Source organism: Pogona vitticeps, chromosome 1 (genome assembly GCF_051106095.1).
Source record: "Pogona vitticeps strain Pit_001003342236 chromosome 1, PviZW2.1, whole genome shotgun sequence".
NCBI lineage: Eukaryota > Metazoa > Chordata > Lepidosauria > Squamata > Agamidae > Pogona > Pogona vitticeps.
In genome coordinates, this window is record NC_135783.1 from 247,479,776 (window position 1) to 247,502,702 (window position 22,927).

Genomic DNA, 22,927 nt, shown 5'->3' on the forward strand with positions numbered 1-22,927 from the left:
ACTACCAGAAGAGTAACAGTGGAGTGACCTAGCGACCTTCCTTTATGAGGTAGAAGGAGGCCGTTACAAGAGTGTTTTTGTAAGAACCATCTTCTTGGCCCTCACGGCAAGGGTTGGCCTTCCTTCCCAGCCCCGTCCTACGCTTTTATTCCAAGTGTTTTGACAATTGAGCAATTCCTGGCAAAGAGACAAAAAATGTTAAGAGTTAGCACAGGGAGCAAGGCTTCCCCGGTTCGCAACTACACTATTACCCCGCCCTCCAGCCATCGTGTGAAAGCGATCCTCTCTCAGCCACGCACCCAACCGCCCCCCCCCCAATCTTCAGTACCTGCTCTCCGTTTTCCTAGCCCGCCCCCTGCGGGACTCCAGCCCGGAGCTTCCCGGAAGACCGAGGCTTAAGCCCACGAAAGTCACGCTCGGGAGAAGGAGCGACGGCCGCCAGGGACGCGGGGGAATCGCCTCTGCTGGAACTGCCTGCGGAAGCCCCACCGGCTAGCGGGAAGGTAGCCGGGCTTCATGGCCGGGGGGGGGGGGGGGGGGGGGGGCGACACGCCGCGTGGGTCTCTCCTTGGCTCGCGTGCCTTCGCGCGCCGAGGGAACAGCTAATTCGCAGGGAGGGACGGCGGGTGGGCAACCCGAAGCAGCGCTGTGAATACAAGGCAGGAAGGGGCGACGGGTGGGGGTGGGGGTGGCTGTGGGGGTCCCTTGGAGAATAAATCACGCCCTCAGCAATGTGATGCCTGGCTCGGAAGCCTCCCGATCTCCCTGCCCCATCAGGGATTCCCTTGGAACAGTTGGGGAATTTTAAATCCGTTTGTATCTTTTAATAGTTTGCTGTCCCACTGTGTGCGCATTTTTGCTTCAGCATTGATTCTCCGCATGGTTTCACCCTTTTCCTAGCCAATGACCTTCTTACTATCTCTTTCTGTGTCATCTGGTATTGGAGGGGGGGGCACGCGAGACATCCGTCCCTGCCAGTACAGTCAGTGGTGAAGCACTGGGAGGTGGGGGGACTGCAGCTCAATGCTATTTGGGCGGCCACACCTTCCCCCCTGCCTGTTTTGGATCATTGTTCTTCAGTAGGTTGGTCATGCAAAGCCCCAGCTGGGGGTTAGTACCAAAAGTGGGATGTACCCTCTTTTAAAAAGATAAAAAGAGACGAAGGGGCTCATGTGGAAAGAGATGAGACTGACTGTAAACATTGCTTTGTGGGCCCTATTAAGAAGGATTTTGCACTCAAAGGCAGAATTATGTAGTTACATTCATGTGTAATTTAGGCCTTAGAAACCTAAATTCCATCAGATTGCGCCTCTGAAGGATAACCTAGCTATTATTAAATGAACTAATAGTTAGGTGAATACCATGAAAACTTGCACTAATAAAACTGGTTAAGTTTTATGGTGCCACAAGACATTTTGTGGCATTTAAAAAGTACATTTTGAATGTGAGAAGATGGATCCCCATCAATACACTGGTGGAACAGAGAGTTTTTTTAAAAAAAAAAATTACCTCTCACAAATGGTGCAATTAGCTTCTCTTTTTTCTTTTGCATTTGGTTCTGCTACATCCCTTTCCACATATCCTGTTTTCTCTCTCTCTCTCTTTGCTTTAGCAGACTTGCTGATCTTTCATAATAAGTTGCTGCCCCAGCTTAATCAGAGGTCATTGCGACAACATCAGTACAAGCTGGGCAATCTACGTACAACCTGTAGCAATTGGCTAGGATTATTTACCTCCAAAAGTGAAGAACTACAGTAAATAACTATGGAGCCTGGCACTAACCTCAGACAGCAGCTTGGGGTTTAGCAGGGAAAGAGAAGTGACTTTAGTCACATCTTCTGGAGTCTACATTTGACAGTAGGCAGGAGCTCCAGGTGTGGAGGCAGGAGGGGCAGCCCCATGGATGGCAAGCGTGTAGCTCTCCAAATGTTGTATTGCAATTCCATCATCACCTCTGTTGCATAAGTCTGTTATGAATTATAGTCCAGCAACATATGCAGGGCCACTTATTCCCTATTCCATTCGAGCCCAGGAGAGTCAGTGTGGTGTGTAGAGGATATTTTGATGGATTAAGATCCAGAACACCTGAGTTCAAATCCCTGTTCAACTATGGAGTGGCAGTGGTAAAATCATTATATAGATTTCTCATATCCCTTGATAATCCTATTAAGGTCACCCTAGATCAGATTCTGCTTCATGGAACATAACACACAACTTCCATTGAGGGATCTTGTGGTTGGAGAGCATCTTTGTAAGGGAGTGTGGGATAATATGATGGGTGGAGCTTTAGAAACAGTTTGCCAGATCTAGAGTTCTCTTCAGCGTCTGATGAAAAACGGCTTTCAAGAAACAAGCCCTAAAAGATGTAGCTGCTTCAGAGAAAGAAGCCAAGAACAAAGTTGAGAGGGAAGAAACCAGAGAAGGGAGGCCAGTAGGTGCCAGACAATATGATAAATCTTGGCATGAAATACCAGGATTGTTCAGCCTCTTCCACTGAAGTAGGAGCAATTGCCCAGTGTGCACCACTGCACATCTCATTCATCTCAGGCCATTGTTTCTGTAGAAACTTGACCTGCTTAGCCCTGGAGACACACACTTCACAAAATGGAGTTTCTCTTTAGAGAGTTCTACGGCTCCCGTATAGACTTGTTCTGTCTTTTGTATATACCAAAATGTAGCACCAAAGTTTTACCTGACACAAGGTTTTCCACAAAACCTTGTTACATTTCACATCCTCAGAGGCACAGAGTGTTGCTTCAGCTGCCAGATTATTATACACGTGCTTGGGTGGTTCAGTGAGTGAATATAAGGTGAAATTTGTGGGGCCAAAGGAAACCAAAATGCAGAAAGCACAAATGCTGATAATCACCATTACAGTGGCCATTAACAAAAAGTAGCAGGTGTTTATATAGATGTCCTTCAATAATGAGCCGAGAAAACACATGTACTGTACTGTGATTACAAATGTAGTGTGATTTTGCCCTTGCTTTTTGGGAAATGTTCTGTGTATGCCAGTGAGAGAGCCTGTTTGTGCACAGCTGCACATACATAAGGGAATGGCATGCATGCCTGGAACCTGGCTTTCCCTTACTCTCCTCTTCTCCCGCCAGCTATGCTTGTTTCTTCTCTTATCTCCAGAAATGGCCACCAGTGTGACAGACCATGAGAATGGAAGGATCATCACACAAGTCGTCCAACAAACAGATCCGCAGGCTGTTGCTAGTGTGCTTGGGAATACATCCATTGCATCACAGCTCAAGCCATCGCAGAGCCAAAGGCTGAATACGCTGCCAAAGGCGCTCGGGGTAAGGCCAAAACAGGCTCAAACCCTGTAAACAGTCTCTACCTTATGGAATGTTTTAACAGGCTAAGTCAAATTCTCAGCATGAAATGGATGATAGAATGGTGTCATATTCTGTCCCTGGCACCAAATTAAAGTGGCTCTTAATAGTAATCCAGATGGTGTTGGACCATGAACAAATTGCACATGACATTTCTCCCACCCTATGACAGCTCCGCTAGCCTCTTGAAAATGCAACACAGAGGGTGGAGTGTATTCTGAGGAATGAGGTGAATTTTAATATGAGGACAGAGGGCCATCTTGAAAATTAGACAAAAGCACCTTCCACCCATGGAAAGAAGATCCTGGATCTGATCCATCCAAGAAACTTAGACAACTATTGAACATAGAGAAAGCATTTTTGAAAAATTATTATAATTGCCTAGGTCCTTCAGAAGTTAAGGTTATGATATGAAACATTCTGATAAGTTGGCTGGAATAACTGTTACAATGACGAACGTGTGTAGTTCTCAGAAGATGGTCGGGATGAAAATATTAGCCCACGCCAGGGTGGATTTGATTTAAATTACAGTTTAAATAATGATTTAAATAAAATAAATGAGGGGGGGTGTTGGCAATTTAAATGTTAAAAACCAAATTTTTAGATGTAAATCATGATGTAAATCAATTTGATTTTTTTAAAAAAATAATTTTTATCCACCCTGACCCAAGCCAAGCATGGTTTAGAAAAACAGCCACAGTGGGTCATGATGACAATAGAAACACAGTTGATGGCCATGAGAAGAATGGCAGAGTGACACCGAATTTAACAAGGATGAAGGAAGTGTTTGCAGCAAGATGGATGACAGTGGGAGATGAAGTGATAGAGGAGAGTGGTGAAGCTAGTGATGGCAGCAATAATGCATCATCGCCACTATCATCATCATACCAATCCAAAATTCTCTTTTATTTTCCCCTGCAGGTTGTGCAGATTGTGTTGGGGGCTATACAGATATGCTTTGGCATTGCTCTGACAGAAGCACAAAAGAACTTTAAGAGCTTCACTGTGAAGAGTGGAGTCTACTTCTGGATTGGGATCTTGGTAAACAAACAGTTCAAGAGGGCTGGGAAGTCATCTGTCAGTCCGTGGTTAGGCCGTAGCTACCATTAGCCACAGCAAACATGGTGATTTCCCTTTAAAACAAGGGGTGTCCCTTCACCTTGTTTTAGCAACAAAAAAAATCCTAATATTTTTGTAATAGTGATTATTACAAATCAAAAGTGATCTTTTAGTTTCCCCTGGGGAGTTCTTTTTCTTGGAATCCCCCCCCCTCCAGACTTTCAAGTTTGCCCACCTGTCACAAAGAGCATCCCAACACTCGGAAGGGTCTAGAAAGGATTGTGGGAGCTGTTCTTCTAAAAAAAAAATCTGAGGGCAGCAGGTTGGGGAGGAGTGTTCTAGAAGATTCTCCAGGGTCTTTCTCTAGTTTCAGGCACAGATAGAGAAGCCTAGCAGTGGGAACCATGGGGATCCAAACTTCAGAGATCTCTTCAGCCTTTGGTGAAACTAACTGAACACAGATAGATTGAACATAGATGTCCCTGTGAAATCTAGGTATGCCCTATTTCTGTAAAATCAGTAAAATTTAATGCTGTGGTGATTCAATATCCTCCATTTATTTTATTCAAATTTATATATAAATGTATTTAATTTGTATACCGACCATCTGGCTACAAGGCCACTTGAGTGGTTCAAAAAAAGAGGAATAAAACGACACAGGTCCTAAAGGTGCAGCTGCTTCAGAAACAGAAGTCAAGAACAAAGTCCATAGAGAAGCCTAGAAGCGGCCTGTGGCCATCCAGAGATTTGTTCAGTTACAAATATGGCGGTAGTGCTAATAGATACTTTTATGTTCTTTATAGTTGACAATGTGCTTGTTACAGTATAAACAGGGTTTTTTCACATATTGCTATAATCAAGTAAAGCTGCCAGACAAAAGCATCTGACTGATGATCAGGATCTGCGGAAATGAGCAATTGAGTAAAATGAGTAATTCTCTGTTTTTTTCTGGGTCACAGCATAAAACCACAATTGTAGTGAGTCTGATTTTTTTACAGCCAAAAAAAAAAAAAATAGGCTCAGGCTGACAGCTGTTCCTTTTTCTTCCTCTCTAATGTAGCTGTTGTTCTCTGGGTCCTTGTTGGTGGAAATGGAGAAAAGAAAGCATGCATGGCTGGTAAATATTGCTCCAAGTATTTATTTATTTGTCAGAGTAAAGGCCACATAGGCACAATATGTATGTCCTGAAAATTGGCTCAGTTTGGTCATATTGGCCTGAACCCTATCACAATGCAGAGAGTAGGGGGGCTTAAATAAAGACTGATGTTAGAGAGTATAAATGAGATGGAATTGGGGGCTGCTACTTACTATGACTAAATAAAACAACAATAAATGTATAAACCACAAGTATATTCAGGAAAGAATGAAAAAAAAAGACTTCCTTTAACTAAACTAAAAGAAAATATTCAGTGGATGTCTGGTGAAAATCAACAATGATGGATGAGAAGAGGTGTAAAAGGTAACAGAAATAGGATCAGGAATGCTAAATGCAACTTTTCATCAATTTGCACATAAAGGCAAATATGTGCCCTATACAGCTTGGGTCTAGACTCTAGGCTACCTGAAGGATCATATTTCTCTATGTGAACTTTCTTGGCATTTAAGATCATCAGAGGAGGCCCTCTGCTCAGACCCATTGCCAGCACAGGCACTGTTGATGGGGCCTTCTCTGTGACAGCTCCCAGACTGTGTAATGTTCTCTCTTGGGAGGTCAGGTTGTCCCCTTCCCTTTTATCCTTCTGCCAACAGCTGAAGATCCAGCTTTTCAGGCAGGTTTTAAACTATTATGATTGAGCCCCTGAATGCTTTTTTAAAGTTAAGATAGTTTTTAATGTTTAATGTACAGACAGAGTTCTGACTCCTGTCCTCTGAAGATGCCAGCCACAGAGACTGGTGAAATGTTAGGAAGAACAACCTTTAAGAACACGGCCAAACAACCTGGAAAACCCACAACAACCATCAGTTTTAATTATTTAAAATACCTTGTATTTTAAGAAAACTTTCAGTTTTTTAAAAAAACTGGCTAGCCATGTATTGCCCATCCCTAATCTGCATGATAGTGAAAAGGCCTTACTTGAGAGGCATTTAGGACAGTCTGTCAGAAGTAGAAGTATCAAAACAGTTTACAGATTTTGTCAACCAAAAGAGAAAATGAGAGAGAGAACAAGTCTAAGGCAGGAAAGGAAATCTTGCATCCCTGGAGCATTTTGGTGGCCCCAGGAGTTCCAGAATATGTTTGAGTCAGCTAAAGAGAAGCTTTCCAAAGGTTGTGCCTAAGAATGGAAGAACTGTGCTTCCACTGTGATTCTCCTTTTGAAAAAAGGTGTGCCCACCAAAAATAAAATATCAAATCAAAAGTGGTATTTTCAAACCATAAATAGCTTTCTGGCCACTTCCAGTTTTACTTAAAAGTTTTTGGTGCCCCCCCCAGAAGGTTTAGGGGGAGAAATTCCCCAACTGACAGAGCTTTCTGACTAGTCTAAATGGTGGGCAACAGGCCTAAATTTTCACAATGGTTTTGAGGGGGAAATTGGCTCTCTAGAGCAGTGGTTCCCAACCTTGGGTAACCCAGGTGTTCTTGGACTGCAACTCCCAGAAGCCCCAGCCAGCACAGCTGGTGGTGAAGGCTTCTGTAAACTACAGTCCAAGAACACCTGAGTTACCAAGGTTGGGAACTACTGATCTAAAGAACATAATTTTGCTCTATGCGCCAAATCTTTTTAAGACAGAAGCTGGCCACTAGAGGGAACAAGAGGTCTTGCTCAGTTTTTAAAAAGACTCCCATATTGTAAAGAGACCCCGTGTAGTGTAGTGAATAGTCATGTAGTTATAGTCATAACTCAGGAGGCCGGGGTTCAAATTCCCACTCTGCCATGGAAACTCCATGAGGATGTGGAACTGGTAAAGCTAGTCCTTAAAATATCTCACTTTGAAAGCTCTATTAGTGTTACTGTAATTTGGTTCCCCCTCGTCAGCACATAACAACCCATATTGCAAGAAAAATATTGAGGGCAGTGGCTGCAGAGTGGCCTTCCAAAGTGCAGCTTTCAAGTTGTGTAGCCCCCAGATCTCTGGAGAGGTCTGATCCAGAGCAAGAGAGATATCCTGCATTGAAGAATATCAGGGCAGCATTTTCTGAAACTTTTAACAAGTGACTGCTTTTCAGCTAATGCAAGGGGCCTAATAGAACTATTTGTTTTATTTAACTTTCTGATATAGGTGAAAGCCTCTTTCTTTGCTGGCTTGTTAGTCAGTGTGGCTGCAGTGATTGCAGTCATCCTCCACGTTATTGAGATTTTACAAGAAAAGAGAAAAGGAAATCCATGTGATAAGCATCCTGACAAAGATTGTGTTGCTAGTAGTCAGGTAAGCTTTTTCTCAGTTCCTCTCCACATGCATGTGGTAGAAATCTATATTTTGCTTTAAATGCCCTGCTTCACCTAAGGTTCAAGGCATCTGAAGATTTTGCAAAGCTATCTTATATAACCAAATGGAAGAAATCTACCTCACTGGAGGACAGGAGTGGGCAATAACAACCGTCATATGATTGTGCTCCAATTCCCAAAATAATTCCACACCCTGGGGTAGGCTGCCTAAGTTAGTGTGAGCTGCATTCCAATGACATCTGGAAGGCCATAGTTTCCCATCCCTGTTGTAACATTTAGGAAGCAGAAAGAGCAGCTCATAAATAGCTGGCAGGCTGTAATGCCTCTTTAAAAACATCTGTTGACAGCTGCTAAAGGAGCAAACTGTCCCATTAATTGAAAAGTGGGAATGGTGCAATAATCTTTGTGTTTCATTAGTTGCAGTAGTTTTATCAAAACAGTTAAGCCTCAGAACAATATTAGTGATATAATAATATAGCTTTGAAGTATTTCATTCATGTCTGCCAGTTTAACATGGAAGTACACTAAAAGGAAAATTTGATGCAGTGAGTTGAATGGAGTTGTTTAGATGTTGTTCATATGAAAATGGTGTTTGTAGTTCTTATAGTACGCTCTACTGGTGATCATAATAGTCTATAATTTGGCATTGTAGCATCTTGATGTTATAAGGTTCTAATGATATAGGGGCTTAGAATGATAGGTTATTGGAGTTCTTGAGGTTTGCAAAAAATGGTAGCCAAAACAGCGATGCAAATATAAATAAGTAAATCATGACGATCTGCCAAATATGAAATTGCAGATCCATAGAATCACAAAGAAAAAAGAATTTTCAATTCAGAAAATTTTGCTGGGCTTCCAGGATCTCAGAACACGAGGCTTCAACTCTGGATCACTAAACTAGAAAAACGTATAGGACTGTAGGGCTATGGAACAGGAATTCCTGCTGCATTCCTTAGCCATGGGCTCTGATGCTCTTTCAAGTGCTAGAAGAGGCTGATTCCCCGTGACTTGATCAATGGTAACCCACGTGATTGCTGCTTGCTTTTATTTGTTCACAGTTGATAATATACAGTCTGAACTCAGTCTTCATCATCCTTTCACTCCTTGAACTGTCTGCAGCTGTCACTGCATTGGTGACTGGATTTAAAGACAGAAGACAGCAACCTTATCAAGAGATGGTGAGGAAGGAACCCCTCCTTGTTGTCTTACACATTTCTGCTGCTTTGATATGTCTTGTTCTAAAGCACTATCCTTCCTTGTTATAAAGCACACTCCCTTCTATGAACTAAATGCTTCCTTTACCTCATCCAGATCTGTTCCTCAGTTCTGACTGTATGGCTTTAACTCACAGAATAAGATCTGACCTGAGATATAAATTCATTATCCATGTATCTTTAAGATCTTAAATCTTCTCTCCTATTCAGATTTCATTGGCCTGTACATAAACCAGTAGGGAAAGGCTCCAACTGGGCGGGTGTGTGTGTATGTGTGTGGATAAAGCCTGTGCAGTATAATTACTAGCTAAAGTCTTCTGTTGTGTGGTTTGTTTGTTGTTTCAGTTAATGTGATCGAATAGAAGCCTCTCTCTTCTCTGACTGTCACACAACTTGCAGCAGAATGAAGTACGGGGCACAAAATTGTTTGCCTGCTTGAAGCCACATGGCAGAGAAGTTTTCACCATCTCTTCACCTGCCCAAGATGGATTGGAAGAAAAAACCACTTCTGAATTCTGCTGGTCTTTTCCATTTTGTGCCTCTCTAGAAAGAGACAAGCTCTAGCTTTGTGAAAGAGACAGCCAACCAAACTGGCCTGCATCCAACATGACAATTTTCATGGAATTGATATTATAATAATCCCTGTGACAGGATACAGCTCACTCACTGTATTTAAACTGAAAGTGCATTTGAATTTTCAAGAAACAATTAGAACTAAATAGCCATTTTGAAAACTGTTTGTGTATCGGGGGAAGAGTGAACTGATGTGGAATTTTTAACAATCACACAAGTGCATTTCCACAAATCGTTACTGTTATATGTTCTCACAGAGGAAAGTATCTGTCTTAGAACTGGTTTGTAGCCAGAGGAGAAACAAACAAATCTTTTCTCCGCCTACTGAAGACTTTACCTTTTCCATTCTGCAGCTCACTCCAGGATTCCAAAAACCACCATGCTATATAACCTTCCCTAGAGGAAAGTACCATTAAATTCAATAAGACTAACTTTTCAGCAGTTGTATATGGGATTGCTGTGCAAGGCTGCAGTCCTGACCCCAAACATGACAAAATACAGTGGGGCATATTTCTCAGCAGACATGAATAGGACTCAGTGGCAAAGGAGGGAAAGGAACTGCTTTGACTGTTAGGGCCCAGAATAGTCACCTTCTGATGGACTATTGCAGAAGGAACATAGCTCAGCAGGGGAGCACATGCTGTACATGCAGGGGGTTCCAGGTTCAACACCCAGGTAGGTGTGGAAAGATCCCAATGAAAACTAGGGAGGGCCACTGCCAGTGGAACTGTAGACCACTGGTTCTTAACCTTGGGTTACTCAGGAGTTTTGGACTGCAACTCCCAGAAGCCTTCACCACCAGCTGTCCTGACTGGGGTTTCTGGGAGTTGCAGTTCAAAAGCATCCAAGTAACAAAGGTTAAGAACCACTGCTGTAGACTATACTGAACTAAAAGCCTTTCCTACCCTACAGCCCTCCAGATGTGATGACCACAAGTCCCATTATCCCCAGCCAGTGACTTCAGCTATACTGGTTGGGGAACTGTTGGAGTTGAAATCTAAAACACATGCTAGATAAGTCCATTAGCCTATCCATCAGATTTGGCCTTTATAAGAAGCTCAACATCCACTCCTACAAGTAATATCATGATATTATATGACTCCTTTTCTCTGAGGACCCAAGGATTTTGACTTGCCAATTTTCATGTCACTGTGTCCATGAGAAATTTGACAGACAACTTCACTGTTATTAGCATTATTTTCAAGATTTCCTTCTTTGATGTAACTGTAATTGGATGCCACAGTTAAGCCTTTAAAATGTGTATGGATGCCTATTTGTCAGCATGACCTTATCACCAAGATACACTGCTACTCTGGTGGAGTAAGAGAAGGAGCTGTGAACTAGACAGTGTCTGGTTCAAATCTCAGCTCTTCCTTGAATATTACTGGGCTCAGGTAGGATAACACTTCCACCTGCATTGCTGTTATTAAAAAAAGAACACAGGGTTGACCAATCTGCATGTGATAATTGACTAGACATTGGCTGCAATCCTGCATTAGAAGTTGCACTAGAGTAGGCCCACTGAATCAGAGGGAATTTGGTGCTGCAGCTCACCCAACAATTCAAATAAGCCTATTCTAGGTATTATATATTATGCTAAAGCACTTCTTAGCTAGAGTAGGCCCATCTGAATCAATGGAGTTGACTCATCAAATCCCCAGTGCTTCAGTGGGCTTCTAGTGCAACTTACTGCATTAAGCAACAGGATCTCCACCAAGAAATTATATGAGCATTTTTATCTTTGGAAATTTTAAAATTATTTTTTCCTTGCAATTTTTAGCAGTAAACCCCTAAGGAAAATACTAAGATAGAAACTTTTGACTTTGTAACTTGCTGTAAAAAGAGTTCAACGCGTACTTACTTGAATCATGCAGAGAAACAGTCTTTTATTCTAAGCTGTTGCATTAATACCATTCTGAAGAATGTATTGCTAGCATTGTATGTTTATTAGAATCTGTGTGCCTTGCTATCTTGGAAGTTTTTAATGTATTTTATCAGATCTCGGACATGACAGTATAATTATACAGTATCTCCCTGAACTTACAGAGTACATTTTTCACTTGTGATGTGGTATTTTCCCCCAGAAAAAGCCTTTTAGTCAATAGCTGCTCTAGGTATATTTGTGTGCATGTTTTGATATTTCCTACAGTAGCCGAACAAACATATAAGTACTTGTGGTATGCTAATAGTTAGAGCCAACCTTGCAGAAAGATGTTGCTTCCAACATTCGGAACAACATGACTTTCAATTCGAGCCCAACGCCTTTAAAACCAAGCAAAAGGGGGAGAGGAGGTACAATCCTGTTTCATTTCCTTGGATCTCCTAATGGCTCGCCGCCGCGCCCAGGAGGAATTCTATCAAATACCTGTACTGTACAAACCCGAAGAGATCTATGAAGAATAAACCCCGTTCCAAGCCCTACCGAGAAAGTGGATCATAATCCACGGTAGCTCCTAGAGAAAGAAATATATTTGTCTTTAAAGAGCTACAAAAGTGTTCTCTCTCTTTTCTTTCACTTTTGTGACACGTGCACTCAAAGCGTAACCTCTTGATCCAACGAATAACGAATGTATACCCTCCATGAATGCATACCGCCTGCCTTGCTTCATTCTACGCATGCGTTCTATGACGCGAATTTTGCGTCATCCGATAGCGACTTCCGGAAATCCCCTTCCACCCACCCCCACGTGGAGGAAAGAAGAGCTTACAGGGAAACCGGTAGGGAGAATGGCGGCGGCGGTGGGTGCCGTTGCCAGCGAGCTGCAGAATGATCATTTGCTTCCCGAGTCAGAGGAGGGTCGGCCACCGACGTCTGGAAACGAGGAGGAAGCCGGTGTTTTGGTCACACCTGATCCAGGAAAGCCGCGATCGACTTCTTTGGGCGAGAAGCGAAAGGAGATTCTCGCCATCCCCAAAGGGAAGCCTAAATCCGGGCGGGTGTGGAAAGATCGTAACAAACAGCGGTAAGAGGTTAATTTTAGTGCCGCGGGTCCTGGCAAGTCTGTGATCGGTATAGTAGAGGGCTGTGAGCTTCGAGCAGGAAAGCAGCGTCCGGACCGTCTTGGTTTTATTAACGTGGGAGGTTTATCAGTTACGTCGATTTACAGAAGCGGCTGGCCTTTGTTAAGTATCCTGAATCAGTTTTGTCCTGTATTATTAATTTTTTTAGTTTCTTCATTACTTCTACATTTGGGGTTTCCTGAAGATACTTTAAAATGGCATATATGGCTCTCCTACTCCTAACTTTATATTTGCAAGAGTCCTATGAAACATGTTGGCACAGACGGGATCAGATTTTGTCTTTAAGCAGATTTTTCCAGCTGCTTAAATGCCCTGTTAGACCAACCAGTCTGAAAAGCCAAACACCAATCTTTAGACTGAATGGTTACTATAGTGTCTTCTGACATTGGCATAATTTTGAGGAATGTACCCAACTTTTGCCTATTTATCATGAGAGTCAGTCAAATTAATTCTCAAATAAAGGTGCATATATTTGCAACTGTAAAGTGATATTATGCTTATATTGGTGTTTAGTTCTCATTTGCCTCATAACTGGTTAGGATATTTTTCCCTCACCAGGTTTTCTTACATGATTCAGGACAAGCCTTTGCGTACCTCCTGGGAACGCAAGATGAAAGAACGCCAAGAAAGGAAACTAGTCAAAGACTTTGCTCGACAGTTGAAGGAAGAAAAGCAGAGAGAGCGTGAGGTGAGAAATATGCTGTACCTTGTGCAGTAACTAAGCGTCTTTTTTTAGTCTCAGTATTTTCCTCTCTCATATGGAAACCACAATGTGGTCATGAGACTTAAGTATGCTACAAAAGCAAAGAGCAATGCTGTCAGAATTCTCCCAAGACAGAATGGCCAGAGCTGAGAAATCAGACTAAAATTATTCTTCAAGAAATAACAGTTGTATCAGCAGAGGAAAAGTATTAATTCCCATGATGATAGTGTTGTGAAGTTTTTGAAGAGCAGATCCTAGATAGCAACAATACTGTAATAGACTTGTGGATGATCTTTTATAAATAGTAATTGGGACACAGCCTCAGTCTTACACAGAAGAAGGCAATGGTAAACTATTTCTGTGGGTTGATACCTTGAAAGCCTTTTATTGAGATAGTGCCACACTCTGATGGCAAAGGGCACTCAGTTCCTTAGGAAGAGTAAGCAATAAGTACAAATATCAGTGTGGCTAACAAAGCAACATTGCTGATAACATTTTTAAAAACCTTGTGGCATGCTGTGCATTCTCCTGGACCATTCATGTAGGAGGTCACACTGAAAGGTAAAAGAGATTGATGTACCTCTTTCTTCTTTTCATGAATTCATATTTATGTAATGGTATTTTTTTTAAATGTTCTTTGTATGTCTAAGCAGTTGCAAACTCTGTAAATATTTCCTAAAACAACAGGCGAGGAAGCTCTCACTGTTATTTTTCCTTCCTTCAGGAGAAAAAAAGACGTAGGGAAGAGAATTTAAAAAGACGCCTGGAGAATGAACGAAAAGCAGAGATTGTACAAGTGGTGAGTCTTGGCTTAAGTTCTTGTTTCCTCCTGAAATAAAACGTGGAAGCATATGAACTGAAGCATTATTATTATTATTATTATTATTATTATTATTATTATTATTAGTAGTAGTAGTAGTAGTAGTAGTAGTAGTAGTAGTAGTAGTAGTAGTATGCTAATCATGGCTCTTCATATCCAGTCCTGTGGAGGAGCCAGGGCTCTCAGAGTTGATGCTGTGGAACATTTTGACTAGCAGAGTCTGCAGTACTGAGTCTGTAATACTATCTGCAACACCCCTAAATCTAAAGAGGCAGGGATTTTGATCCTCTAAATCCTAAACCTGAGAGGTAGGGAGGCTGAGTCCCCGATGTGCTATCTTAACAGGGGCTGGCCTCAGTGATCCATAGGTTCCCTTCCAGCTCTTTAGTTCTAAGACGATAATAAATACATTCTTTGTTCCTTCACTGTAATTCCCGGGAACAGTACAACAAATACTTTTTTGTATTTGAGGGTGGTTTAACTTTGAATGGGCAATTAGCAGCATTAACTCTGCAAAAGACTAGCTGTTTATTTGTGGGTACGGTCTGAATCATTTGTCTGCATTTTGGATTTCCTTTGTAGCAAGTGACAGCGGGATGAGGTGGGGATTGTCATGATGAGAATCAGCAGCCCTAAATGTACTGCACTGTCACTTTTCACCTCATACTTCATTTGGTAAATGTACTCTGGAACCCTCTTAGGCCAGCACTAAGCTTTAGTGAGCCATGTTTCCTAGTTGCCCTTCATTAAGGAGAGTGTTTTGAGCAGATGCAGAGAGCCAGGTCAGTCTGGTGGATTGTGTGCCACTGGGTCAATCTGGTGGCACACAAACTTTATCTTAACCTTTCTCTTGTTGTAGAATGAGTTAATTTTAAACTGAGGCTTGATGGGCCAGCTACACATGTTGACCTGCCTGAACTGTGTTTCTTTTACCTGTGGCACAAATCTAGACTCCGTCAGATTTCCAACCGGCTGAGAGTGTTGTAAGCCCAGAATATGATTTGATGCATTCTTACAGGAGCTCCAAGCTCATTTGGGTAGTGACAGGAAACCCTTCTTTTTGAGCAGAGAGAGTTGCAGGCTAAGAGAGCAGTTTCTGATTTTATTTCTTATTTTTTGTGGCTGGTTTAGCCTCTTGATAGAGATAGTGGCAAAAATCCTGTTGCTTAGCATAGTAAGTCGCATGAGAACAGGCCCATTGTATCAGTGGGAACTTGGTGAACCTACTCCTCTGTAAGTTCCATTAATTCAAGTAGGCCTACTCTAATTGTGACTTATTACACTAAAGTAAGTCACAGTAAGCTGTGAGGCCCTTTTGAATAGATTGAATTTACAGTGGTGCCTCACTAGACGATGTTAATCCGTTCCACTGAAATCGCTGTTTAGCGAAATCATTGTCTAGCGAAAAGCATTTCCCTATTGGAATGCATTGAAACCTGTTTAATGCATTCCAGTGGGGAAGAATCGTCGTTGTCTAGCAAAGATCGGCCATAGGAAAGCCGCTTTGCGAACCACCGATCAGCTGTTTAAATAGCTGTCTTGTGAAGCTGAGGTCCCAAAAACACTCGTTTTACGAGCGCGGAGGGAGCTGTCAAAATCGTCTAGCGAAAATTGGTTTGTGAAACAGGGACCAAACATTGTCCAGCGAAATTCCCCCATAGGAATTACTGTTTTGCAAATCGTTATAGCGATTGCAAAAAGTCAATGTCTAGCCAAAAAAACTGTGTAGTGAGGCACCACTGTATGGAGAAGTGGACTCACCAAATCCCCATTGATTCAGTGGGCCTAGTCCAGTGTGATCTAATATGTTAAGCAACAGGATTTATTTATTTATTTATTTATTTATTTATTTATTTATTTATTTATTTATTTATTTAGCTATTAGCATGTTGGTGGACTGGGCCTTTCCTTTCCATCCCCTTCCTACAGCTATTTCCAACATGTGATAGAAAGCCCTGCTGGACAGCTAGGACTTAATTTATTTGTTTGATTTCTATACTGCCCATCTGGCTACAAGACCACTCTGGGCAGTTTACAGTCAACTTAATGCCTTATATCTCATAATGGTTTTGCTGCCAAGAATCATAAGTCCAAAGGAGGGGATCTTGTGCAGTTGGGGCAGCATTGTGTGTGCGTGCATGTTGTGGGGTTGTCCTTCAGAGTTTATTGAATTTCATCTTCTGTCATCCTACACAGCATAAAGGGTAATGGGAGTTGCAGTCACATTGACTTCTGGAGGGCCATAGGTGGTCCACCCATACAGTATATGAAGGAATATACCAGAGTGTAGGTGAGGCTGTGCCAAACATTAACTGCCCCAAGAGCCCTTGGAGAAAAGCCCTCGCCTGTGATAGCATACTGGTACAGTGGGGTCTCGACTTACGAACGACCCTACTTGCGAACAATTCAACTTACAAACCCGCCCTATAGGGGAAATAAGGACTCGACATATGAACTTCCCTCGAGTTACGTACAGGAAAAAAAGTGCCCCCTCCCTCCCCTTAGAGGCTTCTGGAGGGGAAAAAAGGGTCAGAAACTTAAAAATAAATAAAAGAAAGTCACTTACCAGGCCTTGGTAGCCCCCAAACAGCAGGAAAAAGAGCAGGAAACAGCTAAAAGCCGACACCCAGAAGGGAGCCTGGCAGCCATTTTGTGCTTTTCTCTGCTCCTGCCCCCTCCTCTCCCCGCCTAACAGCTGATCGGCTGGCTCTGAAGAGGCTTGGGGAGGCTTGCTCAGCACCTAAAAAGCCTGCCTGTGTGTCTTTGTGCTGAAAAAATCAGCACAACATGCTTTAAAACATGATTTTAAATTGGCTTCGTTGAAAAAAAATATTTCTAAAGTGCTTTGCAAACTGTTCCCTGCCTTCCTCCTCGTTTCCTGAACCTAAGGGAAAAAAAGAACAAAATATCCCCCTCTTGTGGCAGAAGGCGGAATAGCAGCTTCCCATTAGTTTCTATGGACGGAAAAGAGCAGATACAGATTAAATGGTTTTCAATGCATTCCTATGGGAAATGCAGATTCGACCTACGAACTTTTCGACCTAAGAATCACCTTCCAATACGGATTAAGTTCGTAAGTCGAGACCCCACTGTACCACAGTGTGATATGTTGGAATTTGGAATGTTTAGTCTTGCATACTTTCTAACTTGCATATAAATAACATGAATGTGGCTGAGAGACTCCTTTGGTCACCTTTTGGCAGAGACTGGTGGCTATTTCTTTGAACCCTTTTGTCCAGCTGTTCAACTGAAAGGGCTCCTAGATAGAGATGGGAAGGCGGGGGGGGGGACAGGAAAATTGGGGGCAAGCAGTTTTTTCAGTTTTTTTCCAAAGCTGCCTTATATGGCTTCAAAATTTCTGGAAATTTTACGTCTCTACTCCTAGGGCAGCTTGCAGGCTGACAGTCTAAAACACTGGTTCTTAACCTTTGTTACTCAGATGCTTTTGAACTGCAACTCCCAGAAACCCCAGTCAGGACAGCTGGTGGTGAAGGCTTCTGGGAGTTGCAGTCCAAAACTCCTGAGTAACCCAAGGTTAAGAACCAGTGGTCTAAAAGACATGAAATAAAAGGGGGAAGCAAACACAGGCGTTAGGCCTTAGTTACAAAGGCCTAGATCAGTGATTCTTAACCTTTGTTACTCGGATGTTTTTGAACTGCAACTCCCAGAAACCCCAGCCAGCACAGTTGGTGGTGAAGGCTTCTGGGAGTTGCAGTCCAAAACTCCTGAGTAACCCAAGGTTAAGAACCAGTGGCCTAGATCACCATGAATTAGTGGGACTGATGTAGCCATTGACTCATTGTTTCATTGGGGCTAAGAAGTGGGTTTAGGCCAGGATTTTTATAATGACCATCCAGGAATGGAAAACAGTTGAAAGAACCGATGAGGAAGCACAGTTGGTCTCTTAGCTAAGCTGATGAAACAGCCAGAGATGTTACAGCGTAATGTGATGGTTGCTGCCAGGTGACATTTGACAGAGAGGCCAACCTGAAGATTGTGATTTCTTAGAAAAGCAGGAGATTATTCTGCTTCCTTTCCTTCCTAGTCCATAGTCTTGCTAGCATACAACCTAATCTCTTTTCCTCCCTTCCTCCCTCCAGGTTTTGCTTCTGTAGCTAAAGGCTTTTCAAGATAATATTCATATGCACTCTGGCAGGTGTTCAGAGTTTCTGAAGCCTCTGTGCAGCTATTGAGCATTTCTCAGAAAGCCCTTCAGGCTTACATACATATCATCTTTTTTCATTTTCTTCTTCCAGATCCGTAATCCAGTGAAACTGAAGCGTGCCAAGAAGAAGCAGTTGCGGCGCATCGAGAAGCGAGATACCTTGGCGCTACTGCAGAAACACCAGTTGCAGCGCAAAGTAGCCAAAGAATGAAAGGGGGGAATGGCCTCTTACTTCTGACACATAGAATGTGGTTTTTGAACACATAAGAGAGTGCTGGATCCACTGCAGTAGTGACTTTCTGTGCAGTGCAGATATCTGCCTGGCTTCCATTGCCACTGACAGACTGATTCTCCTGGAGGACTCTGTGTTGCATCCAGATGATCCCAAGCTCAAGCTTCCTCTTCCTTTTCACTGGTGCCTGCCAGGCACAAAGCCAAAGGCTGAACCTCTGAGATTTTTTATTATAGGAACTCAGGGAGTTCCGGGCCGTTTAGAATGGAACAGAGCACCAAAGGTGTTATTTGACCATCTGCAGCTTCTAAGCTTAGAGTGTAATGCATATGAATGTGTCATGATGAAAATGAGGATTAAATCTATATTTCCTTGATAGCCATGACTCAAGATGAAAAAGAACATGGCTGTTCTTTGTTGACAGTGTTCTTAATTGGGATGGAGTTGGGCAGCTGCTGGGTGCACAAGTGACTGAGATGATAGGTTTATCACTAGTGTGAACTTTAGTTCTGAAAAATATATGCTCTCTCTCCCCCTCCATACACACACCTGGTGTCCTGCACAAGTAAGTGTTCAGCTATAATTCCCATTAGCCCAATTCAACGTTGGTCAAGAAATATGGGAATTATAGTTCAGAACATCTGGAGGGCTCCAGCTTGGAAAAACTTCAGTATGTAAAGATGGAAGAAGAGATTTTTTAGTAAATACCCTAATGCTGTTTCTAGCAATAAATTCATCAGGGGGAGGGTGTTGTGCCACTAGTATGAAAATACATTTGTAGGATACAACTTAGGCCTTGCAGGAAAATGTGAGTACAAGTAGTGAGAGACACTAAATGTTTAAATCTGATTCTGTTTGTGGCCTGTGTGTACATGGTCCTCTGGAAGTTGCTATGTCCTGCAGCAGGTCATGGCCGCACATGTAGAATGGTGGTAAAGTGAAGATAACTGAATTAAAAGCTATTTCTCAAGGCCTAGTCTGGGCTCCATAGATATGCTAAAAAGGTATACATTTATTGTGTAAAAATAGACAGTTGTTTGAAAATGTGTTTGTTTGGTGAGCAGAACTTGGAAATCATGAGCTGGTAAAACTGAACCAATTGCAATAATAATTAGTCAGCAACATTAACTTTGATTCCTGACTTGGCAAGGGTTTGCAATAATTGGCAGCACATTTGTAAATCTTGACTTCTTGCCGTTGTGCTTTCTCCCTAAATGGCGGAGGAGGGTGAATGTCACAGGGTTCAAATGCTCACACCCTCTCCATTGGGGAGGAGGTGTCCACTGGCAGCATGGAGGGGGGCAGCACAGGGGCTGAGAAGTAAGCCGCTTCCTGGTAGGAGAGTGGAGAACAAATGACAGGCGACCTTCTGACTCTGGGAGGGAAACTACTAAGGGGACAAATGGTGAAGCCTGGAAGAAAGGGGAGAAGAAAGAACATTACTAAGTGCGTAGTGATATAACCATGTGAGGGTAGGAGTGTTGTTTAAGCACATGGAGGCGTGATCTTGGAATATGTCCACTGCATACAAGTCGAGTTCATCTTCCTGCTAGCTAGATTTTATGAGAACATTTGCCCGTGCCTGTGAATGCCAAAGAACCACATGGATTCTCCTGCATGACATAAATTGGTCTCCTGACCTGTTCAGGTTGTTGATCAGGAGTCTGTTGTTTTATAACAATTCAGATAATGTAACAGATTAAAGGTTTACCCTACCACATTTTAACACAAGTGGATTTTCACCTTACTAATGAATCAAACTAAGACTTTTAAAAATTAACATTATAAACTTTGTTTCTAGGTCTGGAACAGGGAGACAATGAACACAAAAGGGAAACATTTGTGGGTGTTACATCTGAACTCTTCAAAACTGACCTTTGAGCTTAGAAGCAGATGCTATCTGTGCCTTTTCAGTATTTTTTCATTAGGCCTAGAAACTTGTGTGGCCAATTCACATTTTCACTGGACACAAAGCAGCAGCCATTTCTTTTTTCTGCTTCATTCCTTGCAGTAGTAGGCAAATCCTATGGAATTGTCATAATGTCCAAGAAAATAGTCAGTTTTTGATACTCTGTCACAAATACGTGTGTATTTTAGAAAAGCAGTTATAAGAACTGGATTCTATGCTCTGGCAGTTGCGTGAGTAGCTTTCAACAGTCCTCTCCAATTTCCAGGTTTTTGCAGGGATTTTCATATATACAACTATGTGTGTTATTTGCCTTGTTCTTCATTAAATGAAGGTTAAGATTATCAAGCAACTGAGTGCTATGCCAGAGGTTGTGCATAGCATCAGCATGCATGTTCTGCATGCATGTTGATATTTTCAGAGACATGCAGGGAGCAGAGATAAGGAAATACCGAGAATACGGAAGTGCTATTCAATGACTACTGTTGATCATATAACTATCACGCAATGGCCAAAAATCCTATTATTTCACATAATAAATTGCACTAGAGTAGATGCATTGAATCCATGGAGATTTCATGAGTGAACTCCATAAGTTCCATTGTTTCAATCAGCCTACTCCAGTTCAATTTACAGGATTTTTGCCAATTATTTAAGGCAGTGCTGTCATTCCAACTTCTTAATGCCACAGGAGTCCAGAAAAGTTGCTGTTGTATGACTCAGTTTCCCAGCAATTGTTTTGTTGCAGGGGCCTCCTTCCCATTGGGCAGCAAGAGGCACCTGCCAATAATAACCAGTCCATTTGGACAGCGGTTCCCAACCTTGGGTCTTCAGATGTTATTGGACTGCGATTCCCAGAGATCCTGGCCAGCACAGCTAATAATGGCTTCTGAGAGTTTTAGTTCAAGGACATCTGGGACCCCAAGGTTGGGAACTATTGTATTAGGAAGGTCCTTGAGTTTGCTGCAGCCAAGAAGGCTGTCCTTCTGCTGTGGTACCAAAGCGGAAATATGCCTGGGATGCTGCTCCCTAGAGTTAGCCAGGCCTGATGTTCTTTGGTAGTGTGGGTAGGATTCCCCAGGATATTTGCCTGTGCCCCAGGTGGTGGGAGAACCTAGGCTGTTGTTGGAGCCTTTGCTTTCTTTTAGAAAAAGCCAGTATCAGACTAGCTGTTACGATGGTGAACTTATGCTCAAAATGTCTGTGCCATGCTTCCTGATATCTCAGCTGACGTGAAGCGGAATAAAATTTGCGAGTGGGATCAGAGCAGAAAAGTAGGGTGATCTCCAACATTAATATCCTGTTTGTGATGGGCAAACTCTGAATAAACTATGCAAAATCAAAGGACATAATGCAAATACATGATTCTCAGTATGATGTAGTGGATAGAGTAATGGACTAGGATTCAGGAGCCCTGGATTCAGATCCTTACTCAGCCATGAAAGCTCACTGGAACTGGTAAAACAACTCCTTAAATATATCACCTTGAAATCTTTATTGGGTCGCTATAGATCAGTTCCAATTGATGGCACACAACAACAATGCAAATACACATGATCTGTATAGAACTGGGTGGGGTGGGGAGATCAAGGACCTTGAAGTTGTCCATCCATAATGGGTACCTGGACAGGACACTCAGCATGCACTTGGCTACAGCCTTCCCCACTCAGGTTAGATGTACTGCAATTCCCAAATGTTAAAAAAATTATTTCCAATTTTACATATGTACACATATATTAGCATCTTTATGCAAATTTATGTATTTTGTCTTTCTGTGATGCAGCATTTATGCATGTATGTATGTGAGTGAGTGAGTGAGTGAGTGATTACTCCATGTATAAGATCAAAGGAACTTTTTAAAATACCTGGGATTCTCAACCTCAGAAATATACCTACAAATGGTATAGAATCAAATTGCACAGCTGTTGTCCTCTTGATCAGATTCTGTGGTGGCTGGTCCATTAAAGCAGTGGTTCCCAACCTTGGGTAACCCAGGTGTCCCTGGACTGCCATTCTCAGAAGCCTTTATCACCAGATGCGCTGGCTGGGGTTTCTGGGAATTGCAGCGCAAGAACACCTGGGTTAGCCACGGTTAGAGATGGAAAAGTTCCAAAAAATTCCATTTTCCCCTGAAAAACAAGTCGTTTCACCCCCCTTTTTTTCTGGGAAAACCCCGGGGGGGGTTAAAAAAGGAATTTTTGGAAATTTTACATGTCTACCCAAGGTTAGGAACCACTGCATTAGAACACCTCCACCAGAAGACGCCTCCAGCCAGCCCTGGCTCTTCCTCTCACCCTGCCTCCATCTGCCATTGGCTGCTGTGGTTTCTGCTCTCTGAACCACAACAGGGACGAGCCATCACTGTTCAAACACTTGAATTCTAATAATAATGTCAGGAGTTAATGATTACTCCTTATTTGATTTATAAATGTCTGAAATAAACAGAAGGCATGAAATCAATAACAAGAGCCAAAGTCTTGATCTTATATAGTGTGGGGTTTTGAATT

At 42.4% G+C, this 22,927-nt stretch overlaps 2 protein-coding genes across 2 annotated transcripts; both read left to right on the forward strand.

Annotated features, from left to right (window-relative positions):
* The first annotated feature begins 365 nt into the window (after positions 1-365).
* LOC110078334 (high affinity immunoglobulin epsilon receptor subunit beta) lies at positions 366-10,840 on the forward strand. The gene is made up of 7 exons (XM_020792356.3): positions 366-503; positions 3,139-3,305; positions 4,263-4,382; positions 5,461-5,517; positions 7,620-7,766; positions 8,845-8,964; positions 9,346-10,840. Exons 2-7 carry the CDS (start codon positions 3,141-3,143, stop codon positions 9,352-9,354), a joined length of 618 nt encoding a protein of 205 aa, XP_020648015.3. The 5' UTR covers positions 366-503; positions 3,139-3,140; the 3' UTR covers positions 9,355-10,840.
* A 1,386-nt stretch (positions 10,841-12,226) lies between these two features.
* On the forward strand, positions 12,227-19,484 carry CCDC86 (coiled-coil domain containing 86). Its single transcript, XM_020792355.3, has 4 exons — positions 12,227-12,536; positions 13,153-13,282; positions 14,022-14,096; positions 18,374-19,484. The coding sequence occupies exons 1-4, from the start codon at positions 12,301-12,303 to the stop codon at positions 18,491-18,493; spliced, it is 561 nt and encodes a 186-aa protein (XP_020648014.3). The 5' UTR covers positions 12,227-12,300; the 3' UTR covers positions 18,494-19,484.
* Positions 19,485-22,927: the final 3,443 nt, after the last annotated feature.

Bases quoted from the DNA above. Each gene is read 5' to 3' on its own strand.
- LOC110078334 (XM_020792356.3), top strand. From the start codon at position 3,141: ATGGCCACCAGTGTGACAGACCATGAGAATGGAAGGATCATCACACAA. The intron at 5,518-7,619 runs GTAAATATTGCT...TTTCTGATATAG, and splicing joins AAAGAAAGCATGCATGGCTG to GTGAAAGCCTCTTTCTTTGC. The intron at 7,767-8,844 runs GTAAGCTTTTTC...ATTTGTTCACAG, and splicing joins ATTGTGTTGCTAGTAGTCAG to TTGATAATATACAGTCTGAA.
- CCDC86 (XM_020792355.3), top strand. From the start codon at position 12,301: ATGGCGGCGGCGGTGGGTGCCGTTGCCAGCGAGCTGCAGAATGATCAT. The intron at 12,537-13,152 runs GTAAGAGGTTAA...TTCCCTCACCAG, and splicing joins AAAGATCGTAACAAACAGCG to GTTTTCTTACATGATTCAGG. The intron at 14,097-18,373 runs GTGAGTCTTGGC...TTCTTCTTCCAG, and splicing joins AAGCAGAGATTGTACAAGTG to ATCCGTAATCCAGTGAAACT.